This window comes from Exophiala viscosa (assembly GCF_022695815.1).
Source record: "Exophiala viscosa unplaced genomic scaffold EDD37scaffold_12, whole genome shotgun sequence".
In the NCBI taxonomy this organism is placed as follows: domain Eukaryota; kingdom Fungi; phylum Ascomycota; class Eurotiomycetes; order Chaetothyriales; family Herpotrichiellaceae; genus Exophiala; species Exophiala viscosa.
In genome coordinates this window covers 570,021-592,514 of record NW_026944364.1, presented here as the reverse complement: position 1 = coordinate 592,514, position 22,494 = coordinate 570,021, and the positions used below count along the sequence as shown (strand labels likewise).

The 22,494-nt window shown below is 51.9% G+C and overlaps 11 protein-coding genes across 11 annotated transcripts; 6 read left to right on the top strand and 5 right to left on the bottom strand.

The window, feature by feature from the left end:
• Positions 1–691: 691 nt before the first annotated feature.
• Positions 692–2,365, top strand: EDD37DRAFT_674279 (aspartic peptidase domain-containing protein; the record flags this gene model as incomplete). The annotated part of the gene is made up of 3 exons (XM_062819504.1): positions 692–1,310; positions 1,358–1,950; positions 2,024–2,365. Exons 1-3 carry the CDS (start codon positions 980–982, stop codon positions 2,363–2,365), a joined length of 1,266 nt encoding a protein of 421 aa, XP_062666577.1. The 5' UTR covers positions 692–979.
• A 450-nt stretch (positions 2,366–2,815) lies between these two features.
• EDD37DRAFT_640723 (dehydrogenase/reductase) lies at positions 2,816–3,871 on the bottom strand. Its single transcript, XM_062817253.1, has one exon. The coding sequence runs from the start codon at positions 3,849–3,851 to the stop codon at positions 2,895–2,897; it is 957 nt and encodes a 318-aa protein (XP_062666576.1). The 5' UTR covers positions 3,852–3,871; the 3' UTR covers positions 2,816–2,894.
• A 456-nt stretch (positions 3,872–4,327) lies between these two features.
• On the top strand, positions 4,328–6,054 carry EDD37DRAFT_164838 (FMN-dependent dehydrogenase). Its single transcript, XM_062809795.1, has 9 exons — positions 4,328–4,537; positions 4,614–4,647; positions 4,701–4,803; positions 4,857–5,091; positions 5,153–5,317; positions 5,371–5,445; positions 5,516–5,769; positions 5,825–5,901; positions 5,957–6,054. Exons 1-9 carry the CDS (start codon positions 4,441–4,443, stop codon positions 6,030–6,032), a joined length of 1,116 nt encoding a protein of 371 aa, XP_062666575.1. The 5' UTR covers positions 4,328–4,440; the 3' UTR covers positions 6,033–6,054.
• A 352-nt stretch (positions 6,055–6,406) lies between these two features.
• Positions 6,407–9,240, top strand: EDD37DRAFT_164814 (alpha-glucosidase). Its single transcript, XM_062809793.1, has one exon. The coding sequence runs from the start codon at positions 6,518–6,520 to the stop codon at positions 9,092–9,094; it is 2,577 nt and encodes an 858-aa protein (XP_062666574.1). The 5' UTR covers positions 6,407–6,517; the 3' UTR covers positions 9,095–9,240.
• Positions 9,241–10,344, top strand: EDD37DRAFT_164975 (uncharacterized protein). Its single transcript, XM_062809796.1, has one exon. It carries the CDS (start codon positions 9,387–9,389, stop codon positions 10,164–10,166), a length of 780 nt encoding a protein of 259 aa, XP_062666573.1. The 5' UTR covers positions 9,241–9,386; the 3' UTR covers positions 10,167–10,344.
• On the bottom strand, positions 10,298–12,646 carry EDD37DRAFT_164829 (uncharacterized protein). The gene is made up of 2 exons (XM_062809794.1): positions 12,241–12,646; positions 10,298–12,192 (listed from the first exon to the last, which is right to left on the bottom strand). Exons 1-2 carry the CDS (start codon positions 12,529–12,531, stop codon positions 10,429–10,431), a joined length of 2,055 nt encoding a protein of 684 aa, XP_062666572.1. The 5' UTR covers positions 12,532–12,646; the 3' UTR covers positions 10,298–10,428.
• A 20-nt stretch (positions 12,647–12,666) lies between these two features.
• EDD37DRAFT_164781 (phosphatidylserine decarboxylase) lies at positions 12,667–14,622 on the top strand. Its single transcript, XM_062809789.1, has one exon. It carries the CDS (start codon positions 12,885–12,887, stop codon positions 14,499–14,501), a length of 1,617 nt encoding a protein of 538 aa, XP_062666571.1. The 5' UTR covers positions 12,667–12,884; the 3' UTR covers positions 14,502–14,622.
• On the bottom strand, positions 14,623–16,644 carry EDD37DRAFT_164794 (uncharacterized protein). Its single transcript, XM_062809791.1, has one exon. The coding sequence runs from the start codon at positions 16,253–16,255 to the stop codon at positions 14,744–14,746; it is 1,512 nt and encodes a 503-aa protein (XP_062666570.1). The 5' UTR covers positions 16,256–16,644; the 3' UTR covers positions 14,623–14,743.
• On the bottom strand, positions 16,375–17,587 carry EDD37DRAFT_164789 (uncharacterized protein). Its single transcript, XM_062809790.1, has 2 exons — positions 16,835–17,587; positions 16,375–16,783 (listed from the first exon to the last, which is right to left on the bottom strand). The coding sequence occupies exons 1-2, from the start codon at positions 17,334–17,336 to the stop codon at positions 16,494–16,496; spliced, it is 792 nt and encodes a 263-aa protein (XP_062666569.1). The 5' UTR covers positions 17,337–17,587; the 3' UTR covers positions 16,375–16,493.
• Positions 17,588–18,418: 831 nt separating this feature from the next.
• Positions 18,419–19,829, bottom strand: EDD37DRAFT_653737 (FMN-dependent dehydrogenase family protein; the record flags this gene model as incomplete). The annotated part of the gene is made up of 6 exons (XM_062818609.1): positions 18,419–18,494; positions 18,550–18,626; positions 18,674–18,927; positions 18,977–19,051; positions 19,111–19,275; positions 19,358–19,829. 6 exons carry the CDS (start codon positions 19,827–19,829, stop codon positions 18,419–18,421), a joined length of 1,119 nt encoding a protein of 372 aa, XP_062666568.1.
• A 1,039-nt stretch (positions 19,830–20,868) lies between these two features.
• Positions 20,869–22,185, top strand: EDD37DRAFT_569297 (uncharacterized protein; the record flags this gene model as incomplete). Its single annotated transcript, XM_062814217.1, has 2 exons — positions 20,869–21,155; positions 21,201–22,185. The coding sequence occupies 2 exons, from the start codon at positions 20,869–20,871 to the stop codon at positions 22,183–22,185; spliced, it is 1,272 nt and encodes a 423-aa protein (XP_062666567.1).
• Positions 22,186–22,494: the final 309 nt, after the last annotated feature.

Sequence of the window (22,494 nt, the reverse complement as noted above, 5' to 3'; positions counted from 1 at the left end):
CTACTGCATTACACTTGCAGCGAGGGATCTTTTAGCTCTTAGTCTCCCCGTGGGGCTGCGAGGTCAGTGCAGGGCGATAAAGCTTTCCTCCATGAAGAGGAATGCTGTAACGTGCAACTACTTACCGCTTTCTTACCACTGCAATGCGGGAGGCCCGTCCAAAGGTAGTTCCATGATCAAATGTTGTGTTATACCCGAGCGCGAAAAGACTCGGGGGCCAGAATGTCGGCACTGAGTCTTTATAGACCTTGTAACCGGTGTCCTTCTTAGGCGATGAGATCAAAACGATCCCGCTGTCTTCGCGACATCCCGGTACGTTGATGTCTTCGTATTTGTTGCTCAGTCTCCGGACACGGCTCGTATACTTGAGTGTGGCATTTCAGCCTCTCGATAGTTTCATGCGTGGTCTTTCACTTCTGTCCCTTTCAAAGTCCCGGCTTCTTCAACTTTTGCAACATGTTCCGACCAACTCATTGCACGAGGTGATCCAGCCACTCTGCACGGTGGAGCTGGAACTGACACTATTTCTTTCCCACCGGACTAGACTTCTAGACTAGGACTCATTACACCACTTGACCATGGGCATATGGCTTCTCCCAGCTTGGAGGGGGAACGACTCCCACCAGCCACGGCGCCAAAATGCGATGCAATTGGATCAAAGACCCAGACGAACAGCCGGCTCGAGAAAAAACACCACTAAGCTGATTTCTCAAAAAGGTGTATTTAGGGCCAACAAGAACACCCTCGTCCATTGTGGGGCCGGTCCTTCTTTTTCAGCTTGAACGCATGAGGACGCAATGAGCCACCGCGTGTGAAAACGTGAGGTTCGTTCACAATGCACCCGCAAGAACTCGAAGAGCCGATGTAAATTAGCTTCACGCCAAGTATAAAACAGTCGAGAATGGCTTGAAGTGTTCTTTTTTCTTCATCTCTTCGTCTCAGACATAAGACAGAACGGTCACTCTTCTACTGGGTCAAGATGCGTCCTTCATTTATGCTCCTCGCAGGAAGTCTACTTGACTGTATCAGTGCACTGCCTCCAGCCCGGCACAAGAGAAACTCTTCCTACGTCACCCTTCCATTCAACACAAAGCGCACAGCTAGCCTTCAGGAGCGAGGCAGTTTGAGGTCAACCTCAGGTTTTGATTCGGCCCTTCAGAGGATAAGTGTCACCTCCCCCTACTATATTGAGGTTGGAATTGGCACTCCTCCGCAGACGATTGACTTGGTACTTGATACCGGGAGCAGCGAGATTTGGGCATATTCAGCACAATTGTCTTCTTCATGCTCTGGCTGCGGGTCGGCTTACTGTCAGTGATTGTCCTTCTTTACCTCTTTCTCTAACGGACTGCTACAGACGACCCTTCTGCATCTCACACAGCTATCGAGCGTGACGACCTTGGCATCTTGAATATCAGTTATGTATCAACGTCTGGCGTTACTGGTTTCTACGTATCGGACACACTCGAGACCAATGGTGTGTCAGCCACCAACATTGTCATTGGCGTCGCCACAGACTTCAATTCGGGTGATCCTAGAGGTGGCATCATGGGCATTGGCCTTCCTCAAGGCGAAGCCTCCATCTTGAATTCTGGTATTGAATATCCAGGCTATATCGACCAGCTCAAGGCGGAAGGCCTCATTGGTGTCCGTGCCTATAGTATCTATCTGAATGCCATCTCAGCAACGAGTGGTCTGGTCATTTTCGGCGGGTATGACAAGTCCAAGTGGGTCGGCGGCCTGGTCCCATTTTCACTTATTGAACCAGCGCCTGACGGTTACTTCCATCTTGACGTCGCCGCACCTACTCTCTCCCTCACTCTCGACGGTCAAACAAGCGAAGTTCCTTTCAGCACGGTCCCATATGCCGTTACGTTGGATACGGGGACAAGTATAAGTCTTCTCCCTCAGACCCAAATCGCTGCGATCGCCTACGCCTTGGGGGCGACTGTATGCGACCCTTCTCCAGTCCTTCCTGCCACTCATTCCTTCTTCCCGGGCATCACTAACTCGAACATCATAGCTTTTTTCCGGTGACGATGAAGAAACGTTCTACAGCCTACCATGTAGTTTGAGCTCCGCCACTGGTGGCCTTTCTTTCACCTTCTTCGGCACATCCGGCCCCGTTACCATCACCGTTCCCTATGCTGAGCTCGTCATCGACGTATCAGGATTCGACCTCCCTGCTGGCCAATGCTTACTAGGTCTAAGCGGCTTTCCCGATGGAGCCATGGACGGCGCGTTTCTCCTGGGCGACACCTTCCTCCGCTCCGCATACTTAATCTACAATTTTGATGACATGACGGTAAGCTTGGCGCAAGCGAACTGGGAGAGCGACTGCGACGATTGTATCCAACCTCTGTGACGGATTGCGGGGCTCACGGACCACTGGCTGGGAAAGAGAACACGAACAAAGAGGTTCAAGCGGTTGTTGACAAAGCAAATTTATCAAGTACATATGAGTACTGCGAAATCAAGTAATACGGTAATATCGGGTCGAGGAATGAGACAATGCATGGTAAAATGACTTTAGAGACAAAGTAGTAGTATCGTGGACGTGCCTATCTTCCGGAGGCGGATCCGGACCATGCTGCCTAACATAGAGAAACTATCAAATTTCAGTCAACGATTGACAAGCAGCATAGTCCTTCTCTGCACGACCTTCCAAGATTCTCAAGCATGGCAGGCTACGCTCAATTCTTCAATTTCATGGCGCCAAAGCAAGATCTCTCTGCACACAATGATGTTCCACATGGTGAATCAGTTGTCAGCCGAACTCCTCTTCTTCGAAGTTGAGCTCTTTGCAGGCTCAATTGTTCACGAATCGGTTTAGTATTTTATAAACTTTCTATCAGTGTGAAGGAACACTGAGACCAGGTACCCCATTCACGCTCTTAGCTTAGGGCCTCAAACTTTTGCTTCTCCTGCTGATTCTGGGCCAGGTAATTGACCGTCCATTCCCACAAATCCTCCTGTTTCTTCTCGTCATAGCTATCCTTACTCGATGGGATCTGCTTCCTGGCCTCATAATATTTGCCACTGGTATTTCTGTCATCTAATGCTACCCAGGTCATGTTTCTACCAGACTCCTCCGCTGTATGAACGTTCGGCGACAACAGACGTCTCAGAAGCGGAATCAGTGCTGGCAAGACTTTGTGCCACAGGAATCGGGCGATAAGACCATAGTCTCTCGCCAGTCCAGTTCCAGGCATGAGTCCCGGGTCAAACGCAACAACAGTCCATTTCTTGTTGGTGCTCGAGAGCCGTCGGTCCAAGGCGTACGACCACAGGACATTGCACAGTTTACTGGTCGAGTAATGCTGGCGACCGTCAGTCTTGAGTGTTGCAGCCGGAGGATGCGCGAGCTTTTCAGCAGTGTCGTACTTTGCATCGGGCAGACCACTCTTTTGGGCTGGGTCATGGGTGCCGCTTGCTGTGACAACAATACGAGCTTCCTCTGCTATGTACGGCTGGAGTAGGTGGAATAGAAGTGCGTGGCCAACATGATTTATGCCGAATGTTGATTCGAGACCATCTGCCGTGTACTGGACCTCTCCTGGGAATTGAAGGCCTGCATTGAGCAAGAGCACTGAGATCGGAGACAACTTTTTCTCTGCCCAGGTATTGACGAAGGAGCGGACGTTCTTGGAGTTTCCCAGATCTAGTGGCATGAATTGCACATTTCGCTGGCCCAGTTTTGTGTTAATCGCATCCGCAGCCTTGTCCGGATCTTTGCGTGATGCTATCACAATGTCGCTGTCAGGACAGCGTCTGGCGATTGCGGTGGCAGCATGGAAGCCCAGACCGGATGTGCCGCCAGTGATGAGGATAGATCTGGAGACTGAAGACATTCTGAGCGTGTGGAAGAAGGTTGGTGCTCAATGCCAGGCCGTCGATTCGCGCACGAGGCTGAGTAGTTATACCGAATTATGACCGGGACATCGTTGCACCGCCGAAAACAGTCGATTGCCAATTTGGGAAATTCTTTAACACCGCCAATCACCCGCAACTGCCACTAAGGCTCAACCATTGACCCGTGGTACTCTCGCCAAGCTTTCGAGTCGCTGTCGGAACGTGACAATGTCCAGAATCTTGATATCAGTGTTGGGAGAGCACTGGAAGCAAGTGATGTAAAACAACCAAGGGCCATCCCAGGAAAGGTCATCGTGCCTACCACGCGGGTGCGTGTCTGGCACTGTCTGCGTTGAACACATCAATAACTAGTCTGCGGCTACTACCTGCGTTGAAAACGGGGATACCCGTTCTGATAATCCAGATGGGAAAGAGACAGCGGCGCTTTTGGCAGGAGAGAGCGCATACCCGCAATACCGAAGATAAGAAGTTTAGTACTTCAACACACCATGAGTGCACACTGCGTACAGCTATCCTCTATACTCTCTCTACTCACCATCTCGACGTCCATTTCAACACCATTTCAAAATGATCATCAATCGCGGAATTTCCTTCGACCCTCATGTCTACACAATCGCCGACCTGCAGAAGGCCGGCTCGAAGAATATGGAGAAGTCACACAGAGGTATGTATAGAAAGTAACATTACAATCAATCCCGACAACTTCGCACAAGGAACCAGCGACTGACGATATTCATCAGAATTTGTTAATGAAGGAGCCATGGACTTAATCACGTATAGTCATCAGATTATAGTCCTTGTAACTTGCGCTGACAAGCAATATCAAGGCTACGAGACAACGAGGAAGCCTACAACCGCTATAAAATTAGGGCTCGAGTCATGAAAGATGTCACCAATATAGACATGTCCACGACCATATGGGGCAAGAATGTCAGTCCAATCACCGAGAACTGTGGTCAAACGCTCAGAAATCATCTGCACAGGTTGCTTTTCCATTCGGTTTCTCCCCTGCAGCTTTCCACAAATTGGCCCACCCGGATGGTGAGGTTGGAACGTCTCGTGCAACGGCCGAGTTGAATGTACCAATGGTATTGTCGAACTACGCCAACTGTTCCCTGGAAGACGTGGTTGCACAGCGTAAACAGAACCCCTACGGCATGCAGTTGACGTTGGTCAGGGATCGGGACATTACTCTGAAGACCATCAAACGCGCCGAAAGTATCTCAACGCCCCAGGCTTCACTGGCCAGCACACACTTTGCTAACATTGTTTCTCATAGAAGCAGGATATGATGCCATCGTTCTCTCTATAGATGGACCCGTGCTGGGAATGCGTCTCAATGAGTATCGCAACTCATTTGACCTCCCCGACAGCATGACCTGTCCAAATCTCGAGGCCGACGATTCCGACACTATGGAAGGAGGCAGTCGGAGATTGGAATACGGTAAGCACTTTCTCGAATTCTTCCGACTCTGTCGTGATGCTCATGAGAAGTAGAGGACAACCTCGACTGGGCGAATGTGATTCCATGGATGAAGGCGAACACCAAGCTTGAGATCTGGATGAAGGGCGGTATGTGCTCGGCTTCCCTCCGCAAACCTTGTGACAATATGAGTGTGTCACTATACTGATACAGAAGCAGTACATACTCCGGAAGACGTTGCCCTTGCTATTCAGCATGGCCTCGATGGAGTCATCATCTCCAACACCGGCGGTCGACAGCTGGATGGAGTTCCTGCCACACTGGATTCTTTGCGAGATTGCGCTCCCGTGGCTAAAGGAAAGATCAAAATCGCTGTCGACGGAGGCATCCGTCGAGGTAGTGACGTTTTCAAGGCCATTGCGCTCGGGGCGGATTTCTGTTTTGCTGGGCGTATTCCCTTTTGGGGGCTGGCGGTACGTAATCTCTGTTGGTTATGGCCTAGTATGACTGACGAAGAGGCGCGTACAGTACAAGGGTCAGGAAGGCGTCGAACTCGCCCTGAAGATCCTGATGAACGAGTTGAGAGTGACGATGGCGCTGGCAGGGTAAGGAATCTCCACTTCCCCGTCTCTACTTTTGGATCACTGATATATGGGAAAGCTGTAAGAGCGTAAGCCAGATCAACAGGGGCCACCTCGCCATTCTAGGACTTGACGGAGCCCTGGCGAAGCTGTAGAAAGAATAACAATTTGACTGGTGAAGGGCTTACAAGGGCAGGACTATTGATTTGACGTGCGATGGACGAAAGTATTGGATGTCGCGACGGAATAGTAGATCAAACTATACAAGTTAGGTACTTCTGAAGTGTTCTTGCCGGAAGATAGTCTGGGGTCAAGTCTTGGGGCGGGGAGCACAAGCATTGTGGGGACCGGATATCGGCATCCAGAGGCGAAAGGGGAATGCGACAAGTGCTTCCTCTCATTGGCTTCGAGCAGCATGGATCACATCATGGAAAAAGTTGGATCCTGGCCACCATTCGGATGATTCTCCTCCTGTCGATGATGCTCGAGCCAGCCTCTGCCGGTCTTTCCGACGGTAAATATTGCGACAGAAGCCGAGAGGGTGACCAGGGTATCTCGTACATCCCTCATATGTTGCTGGACCTATACATGATGAGTTTATACCTTCAAAAGCTGGCGTGGGGGACCGGAAGTTGTCAAGATGCCTCAACTGGAATACATACCGAAGCATTACGAATCCACTCCCTACAAAAGCCAGACTACTGCAGCAGTGCAGCTGAGGTCTAATGATGACGAAACACCATTTAATTTCACATTCGATGCAGTCCGACCACACATCTTCCGGACAACCTTCACGTCAGAGACTCACCCATTGCCTCCGTACCCATCAATACCGCAGCCTGACACGAAGCTTGGTGGCGTTCGACTTACCACCTTGGATTCAGGACGCTTTCATCATTCTTTCCAGGTTGGAGAAATCAAGGCTTCTGTCGACTGGAAGCACGCCCCAGTCGTGTCATTGAGCTGGGATGACTCGGACGAAGTGTTCCATGCCGATCTCGACTTTCGATCATACGTTGTTGACGGACCAGGCATCACACACTATACCCGTCATGACCGAAAAGCTCTGCACGTCGGTCTGGGCGAGAAAGCCGCACCCATGGACCTCACAGCTCGGCACTTCCAGATTTCCGCCACCGACTGCTTTGGCTACGATGCATACGCCACGGACCCATTGTACAAACACATGCCGCTGCTCATCAAGGCCACTACAAACGGGTGCGTCGGCATAGTCTCGACGAGCCACAGTCGGGGATCATGGTCTGTGGGATCCGAGATTGACGGTCTTTGGGGCCACTTCAAAGTCTACCGACAAGACTATGGTGGCCTGGAAGAGTACATCATCGTCGGCCGGACGTTGAAAGACGTGGTGCGAAGCTATGCGGAGCTTGTCGGCTTTCCCTTGCTGGCACCACGTTGGGCGTACGGATACCTCTCGGGAGGGTATAAATACACCATGGGTGATGACCCTCCAGCATATCAGCAACTTCTTGACTTCGCCGATAAATTGAAGGAACATGACATACCGTGCTCAGCACATCAGATGAGTTCCGGTTACTCAATTGCCGAGACAGAGCCAAAAGTCAGGAATGTGTTCACCTGGAACAAGCATCGCTTTCCAGACCCAGAAGGGTGGATCAGGAAGTACCACGCGTTAGGGATCCGTCTTCTGACCAACATTAAGCCATTCGTACTTGCCTCACATCCAGACTATAAATACTTGGCCGAGAATGAAGGCTTGTTCACCGACCATAAGACCCATAAAACGGCGGAAATGCGCCTCTGGAGTGCCGGAGGCGGTGAAAGTGGCCTTGGAAGTCACGTCGATTTCACCTCGTCCGCTGCATATGAATGGTGGGCACGTGGTGTGCAGAAGCTGAAGGAACAAGGTGTGGACGCCATGTGGAATGACAACAATGAATATACTCTCCCCAACGACAATTGGCAGATGGCCCTCCAAGCAGTACCAAAACCTCGAGACAAAGTTGGCAAAGAGGTCGGTCTCTGGGGACGTGCAATGCACACCGAGCTGATGGCGAAAGCATCGTATGACGGACTCTTGCGTGCGGAACCTCATGTACGGCCGTTTGTGCTGACCCGTAGCGCAAGCATTGGCACTTTGAGGTATGCATGCAGTTCGTGGAGTGGTGACAACATGACCAGCTGGGAAAGCATGAAAGCCGCAAATGCACTGTCCCTGAACGCAGGAGTAAGTCTGATGCACTGCTATGGTCATGACATAGGAGGCTTCGAGGGTCCACAGCCATCACCAGAATTGCTGCTTCGCTGGATACAGCTCGGATGCCATCAGATTCGATTTGCCATCAATTGTTTCAAGACTTCGCCTCAAGATAATCAGGCAGGCGAAGTCATTGAGCCATGGATGTATCCTGAGATCACGCCCATGATTCGCAAAGCCATCAAGAGACGGTACGAGATCATGCCGTACATATATTCTCTGGGCTTGGAAAGCCACCTGACAGCCAGTCCTCCGCAACGGTGGATTGGATGGGGCTATGAGTCTGACCCGGAAGTGTGGACAAAAGCTCTGAAAAATGGTGAGGAACAATACTGGTTTGGAGATACGTTACTTGTTGGCGGCGTGTATCAGCCTGGAGTTGACGAGGCAAAGATTTACCTCCCTCGTTCGTCTGTTGGGTTTGCTTTCGGATACGTCAATCTCAACGCGCCATACGAGTACCTGGCTCCAGGCCAGTGGGTGATAGTTGACTCGCCATGGAGGGAAAGCATCCCACTGTTCGCGAAGATTGGTGGAGCAATTCCTGTGGGAAAGAGTGTTCACACACGCCTGCCAGGTGACAGGAAAAGTCCCGAAAGCAGAACTCTTCCGGCCGATGATTGGCGTGGGATAGAGATCTTCCCACCGAAAGGCAGCTCACTCGGACACCTCTTCTCCACGACTTGGTACGAGGACGACGGTTTGTCTCTGAGTCCAAACATTTCTTCGTTCACCGTCACCTACACCTCCACGCAAGAGAAGGTGACGGTGTCGTTGACGCCAAAACCTGACAATGTATTTGTGCCGGATTGGAAGGATGTGGTTTTCATCTTGCCGCATGGCGATGAGAGATATATAGAATCGGCCAGGGACTTCGGCATGGAGCGTCTCGAGAAGGATCATGGCGGAAGGGTCTCCTACAAAATGGCATGTTCGGCACAGACTGGTCGGCCTGTGCTTAACAAAAGCATGTTGTAAATAGACAAAACGACCTGCATCCAGAAATATGAAACGTTCGCATGTATGGCATGCCTTGAAGGAAAGAACCTCCCTTTAATCGCGATTGCAGCCATAATCAAGGCGACGCTAAGATACGGATGGCCTGATCGGCTTCATCTCCGCAACTTACAGTAACTTAGTTGATGTCATCATCGATTACGGCTCAGCCTCGCGTGCGCTCAATAAGTCATACACTCACGGACTACTATTGTTAATCCCAAACCACCAGAGTACCTACACACCCTCCCATCCACCCAGACTCTCCATCGAAATGGCCCTCCAAGACTCCTGCTGCACCTGCGCCACGCTGCTCACCGACGTTAAAGTCCCCTACGACCCGGCCTCGGAGAAACCACTCCTCCACAACCGCCGCCTCGAATGCTGCAATCGCCAAATCTGCGCATTATGCCAACACAAGAACCCACGCTTCCAATCATATTGCCCCTTCTGCCAGATCAGTTCAGGCCCGTCGGCCCTACCGAAAGAAGGCCTGCGATTACCACCGTCATACACCAGAACTCCATACTCGCGGACGGAATCCGCATCGCCACCGCCCAGTTACGACGAAATCACAACCCACCCACCCCGGCGGCGGGTGCGGGACGAAGATAGAGGACCACCCGAAGATACAGAAGATACAATCCACCACGTCGCCTCGGAGGACTCATTAGCCTCACTGAGTCTCGGGTATAAAGTCCCCGTCCCCGTACTGAGGCAATATAACAACTTGTACTCCGATCAACTTCTCGTGGCGCGGAAATGGATCCTCATTCCACGGAGTCACTATGACGGTCCAGCGCTATCAACACCGCCAGACCCAGAGGAGGAAGAACGAAAGACCAAATTGAGACGGTGGATGGTCGCGACCAAGTGTGCCGATTATAATGTCGCCACGCTCTATTTGAAGGGTAGTGATTACAACTTGGACATAGCGATCGAGGCGTTCAAGGCGGATGAGGAGTGGGAGAGAAATCACCCTCTAAAGGGCAAGGGGAAGGATACGAGGAGCCGGATTGGGAGAGGGGGGAGTATATCGGGACAACTATCGTGATGGGGAGCAATAGAGACAGAATGAACGAGGAAATGACACACACTGCGGATTACAAGGCGTCAATAGGGTGAAAGAGCACACTGTACATCTGAGGTCTGCAGTGTTAACGAGCATCACGTCGAAGGGTCTCCGCGATCGAGTAGACGAGTCTAGAGGATGCGATTGATTGAGTCTATCCTGGAAACCATGACCTGGTGAGCATGACCGCGTGAAAAGGACGCCCGTGCTTTGCGACCCAATCCCATTTGTCTGGCAGTCAACATCACGTAGTTCTGTTGCGCAGCTCTCCAGTCTCTGCACTAGAGTCATTCACTTGGACCGACGTCGATGTACTCGGCTCATCTGGCCGTTCCACCTTCACCTCAGTACCAGAACTTGCCCCGGATTCAGTGGCATCTTCGCCTGGTAAACTGCCATCTGCAACAGCAGCTCGTACTTGGGCGAGTGCTTCTTGCTGAGCCTGTTGTCTCTCCTCCTCGAGTCGTTGCGTTTCCCTCCTCGCTTCCTCTCGTGCCTGGATATGCCGTTCACCAACGCCAGGAACCAAGCTTGCCAGAAAAAGCGCCACACTCTGCTCAACTCGATAAAATGTGTCCCGCCAGAAGTTAGGGTTCTGCTCCCGGTGCTCCCGAACCAAACGTGCAGCAGCCTCTTCTGGTGTCATTTGTACCGCTCCGCGCACGTTAGCTGGTCGCTGGCCAGCTCTGTCAGCATTGCCAGCATTCTCCGCTATGCGCTGCCTCGCAGCCGCTGGTTGTGCTTGTGGCCGGGCCGGCGGGCCGATAAGATTGTCAAGATGGCGACGAGCGACTCTTATGGCACGGACGAAGGGGCCATCTCTGGGTTGTAGGCAGACAATGGCCGCAATCAGTATCATTGCCCATCTCTTCCAGGTCCCCGGTTCCGAGAACACAAACATGAAGAGATAGAGCCGTAAGAACAGCCACCCTCGATGAATCAAGAAGTTGAATAGATCGTTGTTCTCTGCGTTCTGCTGTATCTGTGCCACAGGTGCTTGGCCTGGCTGCTGGGCTGGTCGGATCAATGCATTTTGGACATTGCCGTTCTGATTGATGGGGGCAGGTGGCTGTTGCTGGCCGACTGGAGGTGGTGAGGCTAGCGTAGGAGCAGGGCCTGGTGATGTATGCTGTGTCGCGGATCGAGGAGGAGGTTGCCCATTTGAGAACAAGCCATGACCTGGAGCGAACAAGAATGCTTGAGGACCATTGGGTGATGAGAGTATCCAGGCGGTGGGCGTGGAAGTGGACATTCGTGCTTGCAATGGTCTGGTTTGTGGAAAAGGAAGAGGGAAATGTGGTGGAGCAGGAAGTTGAAGAGGCATAGGGATGTTTCTAGTAAACGTTGAGGGTAGATGTGGAGAGGCGGTATTTTGCGGCGCTGCCGTCAGAGGTGCCTGAGGTTGGCCTGGTGCAGAAGAAGGTCGTTGTAGAGGAAGTGGTACGTTCATATGGTGCCTGGTCAGCGTGATGCGCTCACCATGAGGTCCATGGCGGACTTCCACATCTGGCTGAGTTGAGCCGATCGAAGGAACACCAGGAGTCGGATTCTGCTGGTCTGGCTGAGCAGGAGTACGAAAAGGGTTTTGCGGCCGAGGTCGGGTACTCGCAGTCGGAGGTTGCATCCACGCAGGTGGTGCTTGAGTTTGGCCGTGGGGAAGATTCATGGGTGAAGAAGGTCCTGGAAATGGTTGACCATTTAGAGCTGCCTGTAATGCACTTGCAGGATGGTGGTTCATGCTTATTCTCTGTTGCACAGAAAGGAGATCAGCTCTATTGGTCTCAATCTGTTGCTGAATGCGAGACAGTGAGTCCTGTAGTATCGTTGCCGATGCTTCCACTGCTCTCAGATGGTCGATATGGTGGTTGGGGTGCACCGCAGGCATAGGCGGAGGAGGTGGACGGTTCGTGACCGTATCTGGACCATTGGTGGTACTCGCAGGCGCTTGCACGCCGGTTTGGATGACGATATGGATAGTGTATGGAAGAGGACCAGGTGCAGACCCGGGCTAGACAACTATTAGACCACGTAGAGCATTCAATGGCTTCTTCCGTACCTCAATCCTCAGAATATCCCGCAGTGTGGCATCCGTGCGCAGCAACGGTCTGCCCTGGTATATGAGACGTTGTTCTGCCGGAGATGGGTGCTCAGGAAGCTCGTCTTTTATTTTGTCCTTGAGGGCTGCGATAGACGTGCTCAACGGCAAGTTGCCCAGAGAGTGAGGTGGCCTTGGGTTGCCAGTGACCATATATGTAACCCGGAGAGCGACATGATCGGGAGGTATCGAGACGGAGTCAGAGAAGGGCTGTTGCGAGGGCGCAGCTGGCGTAGTAGTGTTGTTGTCCATAGCGGAGTAGCATGTAAATGTCAAGATCCCATTGCAAAGGGTAGTCAAGTAAATGATGGTGTATGAACCAGCGTGGTGTTTAGAAGATCGACTTTCTAGCCGCAGTTTAGGCGGTGGTAAGGGTTCACGGAGCGAGAGTGAATGGAACCAATCATTAAAGCCACCAGAGCAGACCCCAAACACACACCGAACTTCGTCATCGTGCAGCCACACCCCAGAAGCAGACACTGCTCGGCGTCATTGCTATCTTGCACAAATTATTTGAAGTCTCAAATCCACCAGATCCTACCAACAATACAGTCTCAACTACGGGCAGATGAGACACTAAAGTTCAGCGTCGCGTCTAGTACATCATGTCGGCCACCAGTGTGGGCAGGTCATGCCTCTATCGCAGGTCACTGGTACCCATCCAGACCATGCGACCGATTCTTGAGTCCATCCCACCTCATCGCGTGCCACGATGTCGCACACAATTACAAGTACAAAGGAGACCCTTCACATCTACTCAGAGGCGATGGAAACAAGACCAGGAAAGCTTCTCGTCGAGGCTAGGAAAAGCATGGCGATCAACGAGGGTAGAGTGGAAGCCCATTCCCATCGGCCTCGGTATCGGATTTCTAGGCCTAGTCCAGTTCATGCGCATCCGATCAAGAGAAGGAGGCGCACAAGAGGGCGATGGAGGGACAGATGGTGGGCGCCCGCCGAAAAGACAAAAAATATACCCAACCGGAGGTGGATGGCAGGTCCAGATCATGTCAACACTCCCATTGAAGGCCATTTCGCGCATATGGGGACGCTTCAACGAACTGACCATCCCCTACTACCTGCGCGTCCCAGGCTTCAAGCTCTACGGCTGGATCTTCGGCGTCAACTTCGACGAAGTCGGCGACCCAGACCTTCGCAGCTACCCGAATCTAGCATCCTTCTTCTACCGCGAGCTCAAGCCAGGCATTCGTCCCCTCGACGCCAACCCCAACGCGATCCTCTCACCGGCCGATGCCAAAGTCCTCCAATTTGGTACAATCGAGAACGGCGAAGTAGAACAAGTCAAAGGCATGACATACAGCGTCGACGCTCTCCTGGGCAAGATATCTCCCGGAACATCCCCGAACCCGCAAGCACCATCAAACATATTCTCCAACAAAGATCAGGGAACGTCCCCAGCACATCTGGACGACCCAGAAGCCAAGTCCATCTCCGCCGACCAAGAATTTGCCAACATGAACGGCATCTCCTACACTCTCCCCAACCTCTTCTCCGGCGGCGCAAAATCGTCAAACACACATGCGCAAGACGCATCCACGAAATCCTCCGCATCCTCCGAAGCACAAGTCAGCGCCGACCTAGCGACCACTCAACCATGGTGGTCCCCCTTTTCTCAACCATCCACAAACAACAAACTCTACTATGTAGTGGTCTACCTCGCGCCAGGCGACTACCACCGTTTTCACTCTCCAGCAAACTGGGTCTGCAGTGCGCGACGACACTTCGCAGGCGAACTCTTTTCCGTGTCACCCTACGTCCAACGCATTTTGCCAGGTCTATTTACTCTGAACGAACGAGTCGTGCTCCTCGGCCGCTGGAAGTACGGCTTCTTCAGTTATACAGCCGTCGGGGCCACAAACGTCGGGTCCGTGGTGATTAACTTTGACAAGGAACTCCGCACGAATTCTCTTACTACCGACACCGAAGCAGACCGACAAGCTGCTGCGGCTGCAGAGCGGGGCGAGCCGTACTCCGGGTTCAGCGAGGCGCATTACGGACATGCGAGTAAATTGCTAGGTGGCCACGCTTTGCGAAGAGGCGAAGAGATGGGCGGTTTCAAACTTGGTTCCAGCATTGTATTGGTCTTTGAGGCCCCAGCTGGTCATAAAGAAGGAGACTTGAAAGGTGGATTCAAATGGGCTGTAGAAAGAGATCAGAAAGTCCAGGTTGGTCAGGCCCTGGGATATGTGGTCGATGAAGATTAGGCATGGAGTTCCACTCTAGCACAACGTGCATCATGACTTGATTGAGCATCAGGAGTACGCTGTACGATATACAATACCACTTTGTTGATGCTCTTGACGTTCTTCATAGGCTTCATCTGCCATATAGTTCGTTATTGGAGAGGTCATCACAAGCATAATTTCGATCGGAAAACAGGCTATTTATGATACAGTGGTATTGTTCGTATTGTGAAAAGGGCTTTCGCCCGCTCTAACGCTGCCATCTACATGATGGCCGACCAGGCCAAAACACCCACACAACCCGCCAGCACACAGACAGCCACCAACAAACCTCCCTTCTCAATGGCTTGCGCCAATTGAGTGTCCACTGGGTGGACGCGCGAAACAACGCCGCCGGTCAACTCGGCCATTGCCACAGAGGACAAGGCACCCCCCTTGCCCATATCGTGGGCCAAAACGAAACCACCCACAAAATATGTGGCCACGGAGACCACCAACAACAACCGGCCAGCCTGACGCTGGGTGGAGAGGAGCGAGGCAGAGGCATCGACACGGGACCAGCCGCTAAAGCGGCGGAGATTGCTGTGCGTAATACGACTGTCTCGAAGAAGTCGAGAGATGTCGGCGTCATTCATAACAGCCTTACTGAAGCCTCTAGGCAACAGGGTGCTTGACGGTACCGCTGAGTTGCCTTCCAGAATGAGCGGTGTTGAATCAGACAGCATAGAGGAGCGCACAGCCAGCTGTGAAGATTGCGGCTTGAGGGCAGAAGCGCGGGCAGAATTCAATGTAGAGACTTCTTCAGTCGCCTGCAATTGCTTTTCGCCATTTTCGTTGACTCCCTGTCTTGGACACCTCAGGATTGGATAACGTTTTATTCTGCTTGGTCGATGTGTTGGAGACATATGTCGTTGGTCGCTCTGCAAACGGCCATGACGCTGCAAGCCAGGTCCATGAATTGGTGGCTCTGTAACGTTTGAAAGCGGGTCCCACGGCATTGCAGGGCTGTTTCCTACGCTCGCGTTCAATTGAGACGAGTCTCCGGTCTCCCGGCTCGTCAAACGAAAGCGCGATCGAGAAGGATTCAAGAAGCCTCTGCGGCTAGTGTCTGGCGGCTTTTCCCATTCTTCGTCGTGATCTCCAATGTCCACAGTTTTACCACCCGGCGTAACAATCGAAGCGTTCTCTTGTCCCTGGCGAAAGTTGGAAGCATGATTTCGTGGCAGAAGACACTCTGTGCTATTCGGGAGATGGCCCAAAGAAGCATTCCCCTTGCAAACGTAGTCCTCCTCTTGGCCACGGTACGAATAGTGCTGATGCGGCGTTACAGTAGAGGCGTAGGTTTGGTCGTGATGAGTAGGTACGAGTGGCGAAGCCGCTGATGGTAGGTCTGCATACTGCGCAACAATTTCGTCCAAAGTAAGAGATTGACGGCCGGAAAGATCGCCTTGTGCAGCATCAAGGGTACTGTCGAAGATTGCGCTGGACTCTTGGTGGTCGTCGGCTTCGTGAAGGATGCCCAATGCGGATGGTACACGCCGACAGGGTAGGCCTTGTAGTGGTATAGCATCATTCCCAAGCGTCAAAGGGTTCAGATCGTCGTCGTCCTCTTCTGATGAAGAGCTTGACGGACTAAGTGGAAATCGGGTCTCAACTCCACTGGATCGTGTCCTCTGGGAGCTTGCTACCCTTCGACGCTGTATCTGTGTATATGCAGATCGCAGATCAGGGTACAGTGTCCGGGATGTGTTTCTTGGGTCGTCCAATTCGTCCATGGTGGCTATGTTGTAATTTTGCAGCAAGTAAGAATCAGAATGGTGTCTTGATGCAGCCGATGACCAACGAGTGCTTTGGGATAGCGAGCGATGCCTACTCGGAGGGCGAGAGCTGCTCCAATCTAGCGCGAAGCCTGGCCAGGCACTATCATCGCCTGTATGTACGTCCTCGCCAGCATAGAAGTGAAGGCCGAAGCTCGGTGACGATGGAAAACCGATAAGCGCTGATACGGCGATGTCAGGCTGATATCCCTGCGGCGTTGTGAAACTCCGTGTACGTAGCCAATGTCCAGTGGTCGTGGATATCTCTGACGTGAAAGAAGAAGTTCTGAGTGGATATCTTTGAGTGTGTGATTGATAGCCACGAGCTATGACTGGTCAGCAGAGTCAACTGCCTGTCTTCATTGAGTGGCATACAAAGTGTTCTTTCCAGTGGTACAGACGTCAATTCCAATTCGGCAGCCGCAGTGGTGTGTTCAGGCGATGTCGCCGAACTAGATGAGGGCTCTTGTAGTGCAGATGCAAAATCTGGCCGTGATATTGTCAGAGAAATGGAAGGTATAGGCCGGGTTCACTGACCCGGGGGAAATAAAGAACCCTTCTCACGCAAATCAAACTGCGCTCGCGGAGACGACGCGGTGCTTGCATGTGAAGCGGAAAGGGTGCCCGCTGGCGGGAACTGAGATGCCTGGTCGTGAGTCTCTAGATGGCTGTCGTCGACGTTGTCATAACCAGAGTCCTGAAGTAACGCTTCTGGTCTTGTTTGAGTGAACTTGAGCAGAGGAGTTGTCGACAAAGCCGACACTGAAGGAAGAGCGAGTGTGTCTGGGTGCGGTCGAAACCCTCCGGAAGATAATTGAGACGAAGCCGATAATCCTTGATCGACAGATGCTGAGATGTAATCAGAAGAATTCCCACACGATGGCATTGTCTGAGAACGTCGACGTCCAGTGACCGTGGGCCTGCAAGCTGTCCCGGCTGGCACATTACTGCCATACAGGATCTTGTTGTTTCTTTCCCAACAAGTCTCCTGAAGCCCAACTTCTTGACGCCATCTTAGCTCAGCCAGCTTCCAAGACATATCGAGGTGCTGTGGCCGCTCGCTTGGTGAGGAGTGGAATTTGTCGCTAATGAAGGCAACCTTCTTCCGTGAAAGCAGGTGTCGGATCGAATACAAAGGTCATACAGATGGAAAATGTGAAAGAGAGCTGTCACTTCGGCCTGATGCTTGATAAAGGAGTAAGAAGAGGAATATTCGCCGCCAGACTCGTATAAAAGCAGACCACGCAGACCTCTTTCGACAGTCCAAGAAGCTCAAAAGAGTCCAAAAGTGGCTGAGAGGATAGTGAGGGTGAGGTTGATCAGGCATGGCAAGAGTCGTATCGCCTTCTAGATGGTGGAAGTCTTGCTCTCTTCAAGCTGCCTCCTTCCTCAAATCATGGCGAAGGCAGCTGCTGGTCAACCGTGATGGCAGTCACACTCTATTACTGGCAAGCACGGTGTCAGCACATTGTGGCGCCATTTGCAGCGGCGACTGTGTCTGCTTCCCTGAGCGAAGCATTGAACACCCCGTGCCGCGGACTTTGGCGAGAAGTACGCCTTCGTTGAATATTAGTGAGAAGGTCTAGGTAGGTGACAGCGGTCAGGCTCACCAACACAACGAACACAGGATCATCGAGGAGCCGTTTTGATGCGACAAGTCTCATATGGGGGAGCCTCGGTGGTACATAGTCGTGCCAGACATTGTGTAGCTCCTGCTGGAGGTGGTTGACGCTGGTCTACCTTCGCAGCTTGGCTTGTCGCCCTGGATTCTGATTGACCACAGGCAGTGCCTTCTACGTTGCAGGCCATCGTGTCTACCGTTATCAAGGATTACGGTATCAACAATGTGTATCAGTATGGGTGCAATTGAGCAAGTTCCAGAAGTGCGAAGGGAAAAAAGAGGGTTGAAGTGTCGATTTCTATGGAGTTGGAATGAAGATGCCATGCCCAGCGGAGAATCGGAGAAACTCATGCCGATGGACAATCTCACGCAACGCTGCATTTGATCAGGGAGGGATCTTTCTCTTCTGACCTCTTACTGAGTTCAAGTTTTTAACTCCAATTCCCACAACCTCTGCTGCACTCTATCGACCTTCGACCCTTTGATGCCCGGTCATGATTTCAAAGCTTGGACAGGATTCCGTTGGTCTCCAATATTGACAAGTGTCCCCGATTGATTTCTGCGATACTCTTGCACCTACAACAAAAAGTCAGCAATCCCTTCCGGCCAATTCTGACGAGGCGCGCCAAACCCTGTGAGACCCATTGCCAATTTGAACTCTTCATATAACAGTTGGATCGCCAGCTCTACGCCTTTCGTGCCGTTATACTGCCCAGGATTCAGTCTCTGTCAACATTCGAAGGTTCAGTACTTACAGCCAAGCCCCAAATGGGCACTCTTCCTGCAAAGCAGAAATCTGCTCCTAGCGCAAGAGCCTTGAAAATGTCCGTTCCGCGTCGAATTCCTCCATCGATGCCGATCTTGATCTTGCCTTTGGCCACAGGAGCGCATTCGCGAAGTGCATCTAGTGTCGCTGGTACGCTATCGAGCTGTCGTCCACCGTGATTTGAGATCACGACTCCGTCAAGACCGTATGAGATGGCAGTCGCGACATCTTCGGCGGTATACACTGGACTCATCAGATGGATGGAAACACACACATGGAGAGTTCGACTCACAGCCTTTAACCCAGATCTGCAGGTTGCAGTTGGATTTGACGTAAGAGATGGCCTCGTCCCAGTTCACGCCGTCCTCTATCACATCACTCCGTGTCAGTTACAGAACGGGCCCCAGGTACTTCTGAACGACCTACCATATGCGTATGTGCTGGCGTCCTCCAGATTACTCATGTCAACACCGGGCGCGATGTTCGGGTAAGCCGTCCCTTTGGGCATTGCGAAACTGTTGCGGTATTCGTTTAGTCGCCGGCCCAGGATTGGAGCATCAACAGTAAGCAGGATAGCTTTATATCCAGCTTCTGCAGTCCAAAGATTTGGTTAGCTTTTGATACTTTCAGAGAGTCTGCCTTTAAGACAAGATCGAGAACACTGTGCACTCACTCTCAGCTCTTTGCAACAGCTGCAAATTGATGTCTTTATTCTTCAGCAAGCTAACTTGCATAGCATAAGGGTTAGTTTTCCCTTTTCCCTGCGCGATGACATCCTCTAGGGAGTCCATCGAATATGCCGAAAGGCCCATTGCAACGTTCAGAGCCGCACAAGCTCTCGAGGTCCCAATTTCACCATCGGGATGAGCCAGTCGATGCATTGCAGCCGGGGAGAATCCAAATGGGAAAAGGACTCGTTCTCCCCAGATCTCGGTCGTCGTATCGATCTTCGAGATGTTTCTCAGTATCCGCGGGCGAATTCGGTATCTGTCAAAGGCCGCTTCATTGTCATGAAGAGTGATCATGTCCATGGCGCCCTCATTGAAGTATTCCCGATACATCTTGGGCAGCTTCTTTGATGCTTTCTCCTTGAGGTCCTTTATGGAAAAGACCTCAGGGTCAAGTGTCTTCCCGCGGTTGGCCATCTCGTCGATTGCTGCAATGGATCACCGTTGTATGGGTGTGCACCGAGTACTTCTCTTTTGCGTTGCAGTCGAGTATCTCTACGAGCAAGGAGCACTGCCCATTATCAAAGTGTCTCCTACCTTATCGTCCAGCGCCCTGGAACTCCACGCCCTTTTACATCGTGAGGGCTGAAGCGTATCAAATGGATGGATATCGCCGCGGCTGGGCCGCTTGTACCACCGTCCCGCGTCTGTGGGAGAAGTCCGCCTGCTGCGATAAGGAAGCCTACGGCGTGGCCTACCAAGTGGATTTGACACCACACCATAGTTCATCCTCGGCATGAAAGGCGCCCACTTACCTCCATATTTTCTGGAGTACCTCTATCCTCAGTCATGCTAGATAAGGCTATCAATGGTTCCGTTGATGATTCAGTATCACGTTTGGCATGATATGGTACAAGCTGAAGTGCCATAATTCTAGGAGAATGGGTCAATTGGTGATTATCCGAGCAGATAAGTACTCGAGCATGTACAACCATGCCGAGAGATTGGATCTCTCTTCGGCGCCGCCGGCCGAGTCCGCAGGTTCGACATTGATACTATCGGATCACTCAAAAGCTTTACCAAGCCGCCATGTCTAACAAACCACCCATCCATATTTCGGATGGCAACACTCAGCCTCCAACAATAGCTGGACGCTCATCAGCATTCTGCACGTCTCTGAATTGACACCTATGATCGCATCATGGAGATCGTTTGGTAAGCAACTGCAAGCCTTCCACGTGATGAAGACAATATTTCCTGATTCGGATGCTGGTATCAAACCACTCCCTCACGTCAATCGACATTTTGGTCGGCGACAAGCTCGTTTGATTCGGCATCCTCAATAAACAACGGTTGATAAGCTGCTTTGCTAAGATGTTGTCATGCATGAGAGGTTACGCTGAGATCGTCGTCGATGGGGAAATACTGCAACACCTCAGGTATAAGTATTCACAGCTAGACAGCTTTTCCTGTTCGAACGGCTCATTACCTCGTGTTCAATTCATTCCGCTCCAGCATGTCCCAGACCGTCATCTCCAAGGGTATCTTTCATGGCCTTCCCACTTTCTCACAACATCAGGGGCAGAGGCTTCGTATCATAGTGACTGGTGCCAACGGCATCTCAGGATCCGCCGTGGTGAAGGTGCTATCCGAAGCACCGGAGCGATGGGAGAAGATCTACGCTCTGTCACGACGCCCCCTGCAAGGTGATTATACCAGCAATGTCGTCCCAATCGCTGTGGACTTTCTGAACAATGGGCCCAACGAGATCGCAAAAGTCCTGGCAAAGAACCATGTCCAAGCGTAAGAACGTTCGAGATTGCCAAAAGATCGTACTGACATGGATAGTGACTACGTCTACTTCTCCAGCTATGTCCAGCCGCCTCCACTTGCGGGGAAAGGCCTATGGAGTGACATCGATGCTACAACAACGCAAAATGTGGCATTGCTGTCGAATTTCCTGCAAGCATTGTTGCTCGCCAATATCAAACCAAAGCGTATCTTGCTGCAAACTGGAGGGAAACACTACGGCCTGCATTTGGGGCCAACCGCGAGCCCCATGGAAGAAGATGATCCGAGACACGGGATCGAGGGCAATTTCTACTTCCCACAAGTAGATCTTCTCAAGGCTTTTTGCCGGCAGCACGGCGCCAACTGGGTTGAAACTCGCCCATGCTTCATACTCGGTGCAGTTGAGAACGCCGCAATGAATGTCATATGGCCTTTGTCAATCTACGCCTCCATTCAAGCACACCTCGGAAAGCCCTTGGATTTCCCTGGAGATGTGGCAGCATGGGCTGCGGAGAAGGCCCAGTCCATGTCGACCTTGCTCGGATACCATGCTGAATGGGCTCTCTTGACTCCCGAAGCGGGAAATCAAGCACTCAATCAGTCCGACTCGAGTGCTTTTGCATGGGGCAAGTTCTGGCCTACACTTGCCAGCTGGTACAACATACCTGTGGGCCAGCCTGCCAACGATTCTGATGCATATGTAACAATCACGATGCTCTACCCCGTGCCGCCACGCGGCTTCGGTGGCCCGGGCGTCATCAAGGCGTCCTTCAGCTTTCTCGAATGGAGCAAGAAGGGGGAGGTCTTGAACGCTTGGGACAAGGTCAGAAACAAATACGGTCTGAAGTACAGTCCATTTGGTGACAAGTCAATGGACACGTTCGGACTCCTGGACGCCGAGGTTCTTGGGGGCTGGGGTAGGGTCATGTCGATGAATAAGAATCGCCAGTTGGGTTGGCATGGATTTGTTGATACCAAGGATGCGATCAAGCAGGTCATCATTGAGATGGCCGAGCTCCATATGGTGCCGCCTCTTGAATAGCCTGGGATCATTTGATCTGACAGTGTGTTATCTGCGGGAGGTCCGGTAGGGACGTGTGCATGAGATTGCTCCCCTGAGTCTCTTTGGGCGTCTGCACTAAATATAGTCAGCAAGCCGTCAATTTCCCGCCATCCATATCTGTTATGCATAGACCTGTCGACTTGGGTGGAAAGAAGCGGCATTCCACCCGTCATGATGCCGATTCGCGGAGCGTCATCGGTGGTTGTTGTGAGTTGTGCAGACTTTGCCAACCAGCCATATAAACCATTCTCAGTGCCGATCAGAGAGTGTATGAAGTTGAAGGATGGA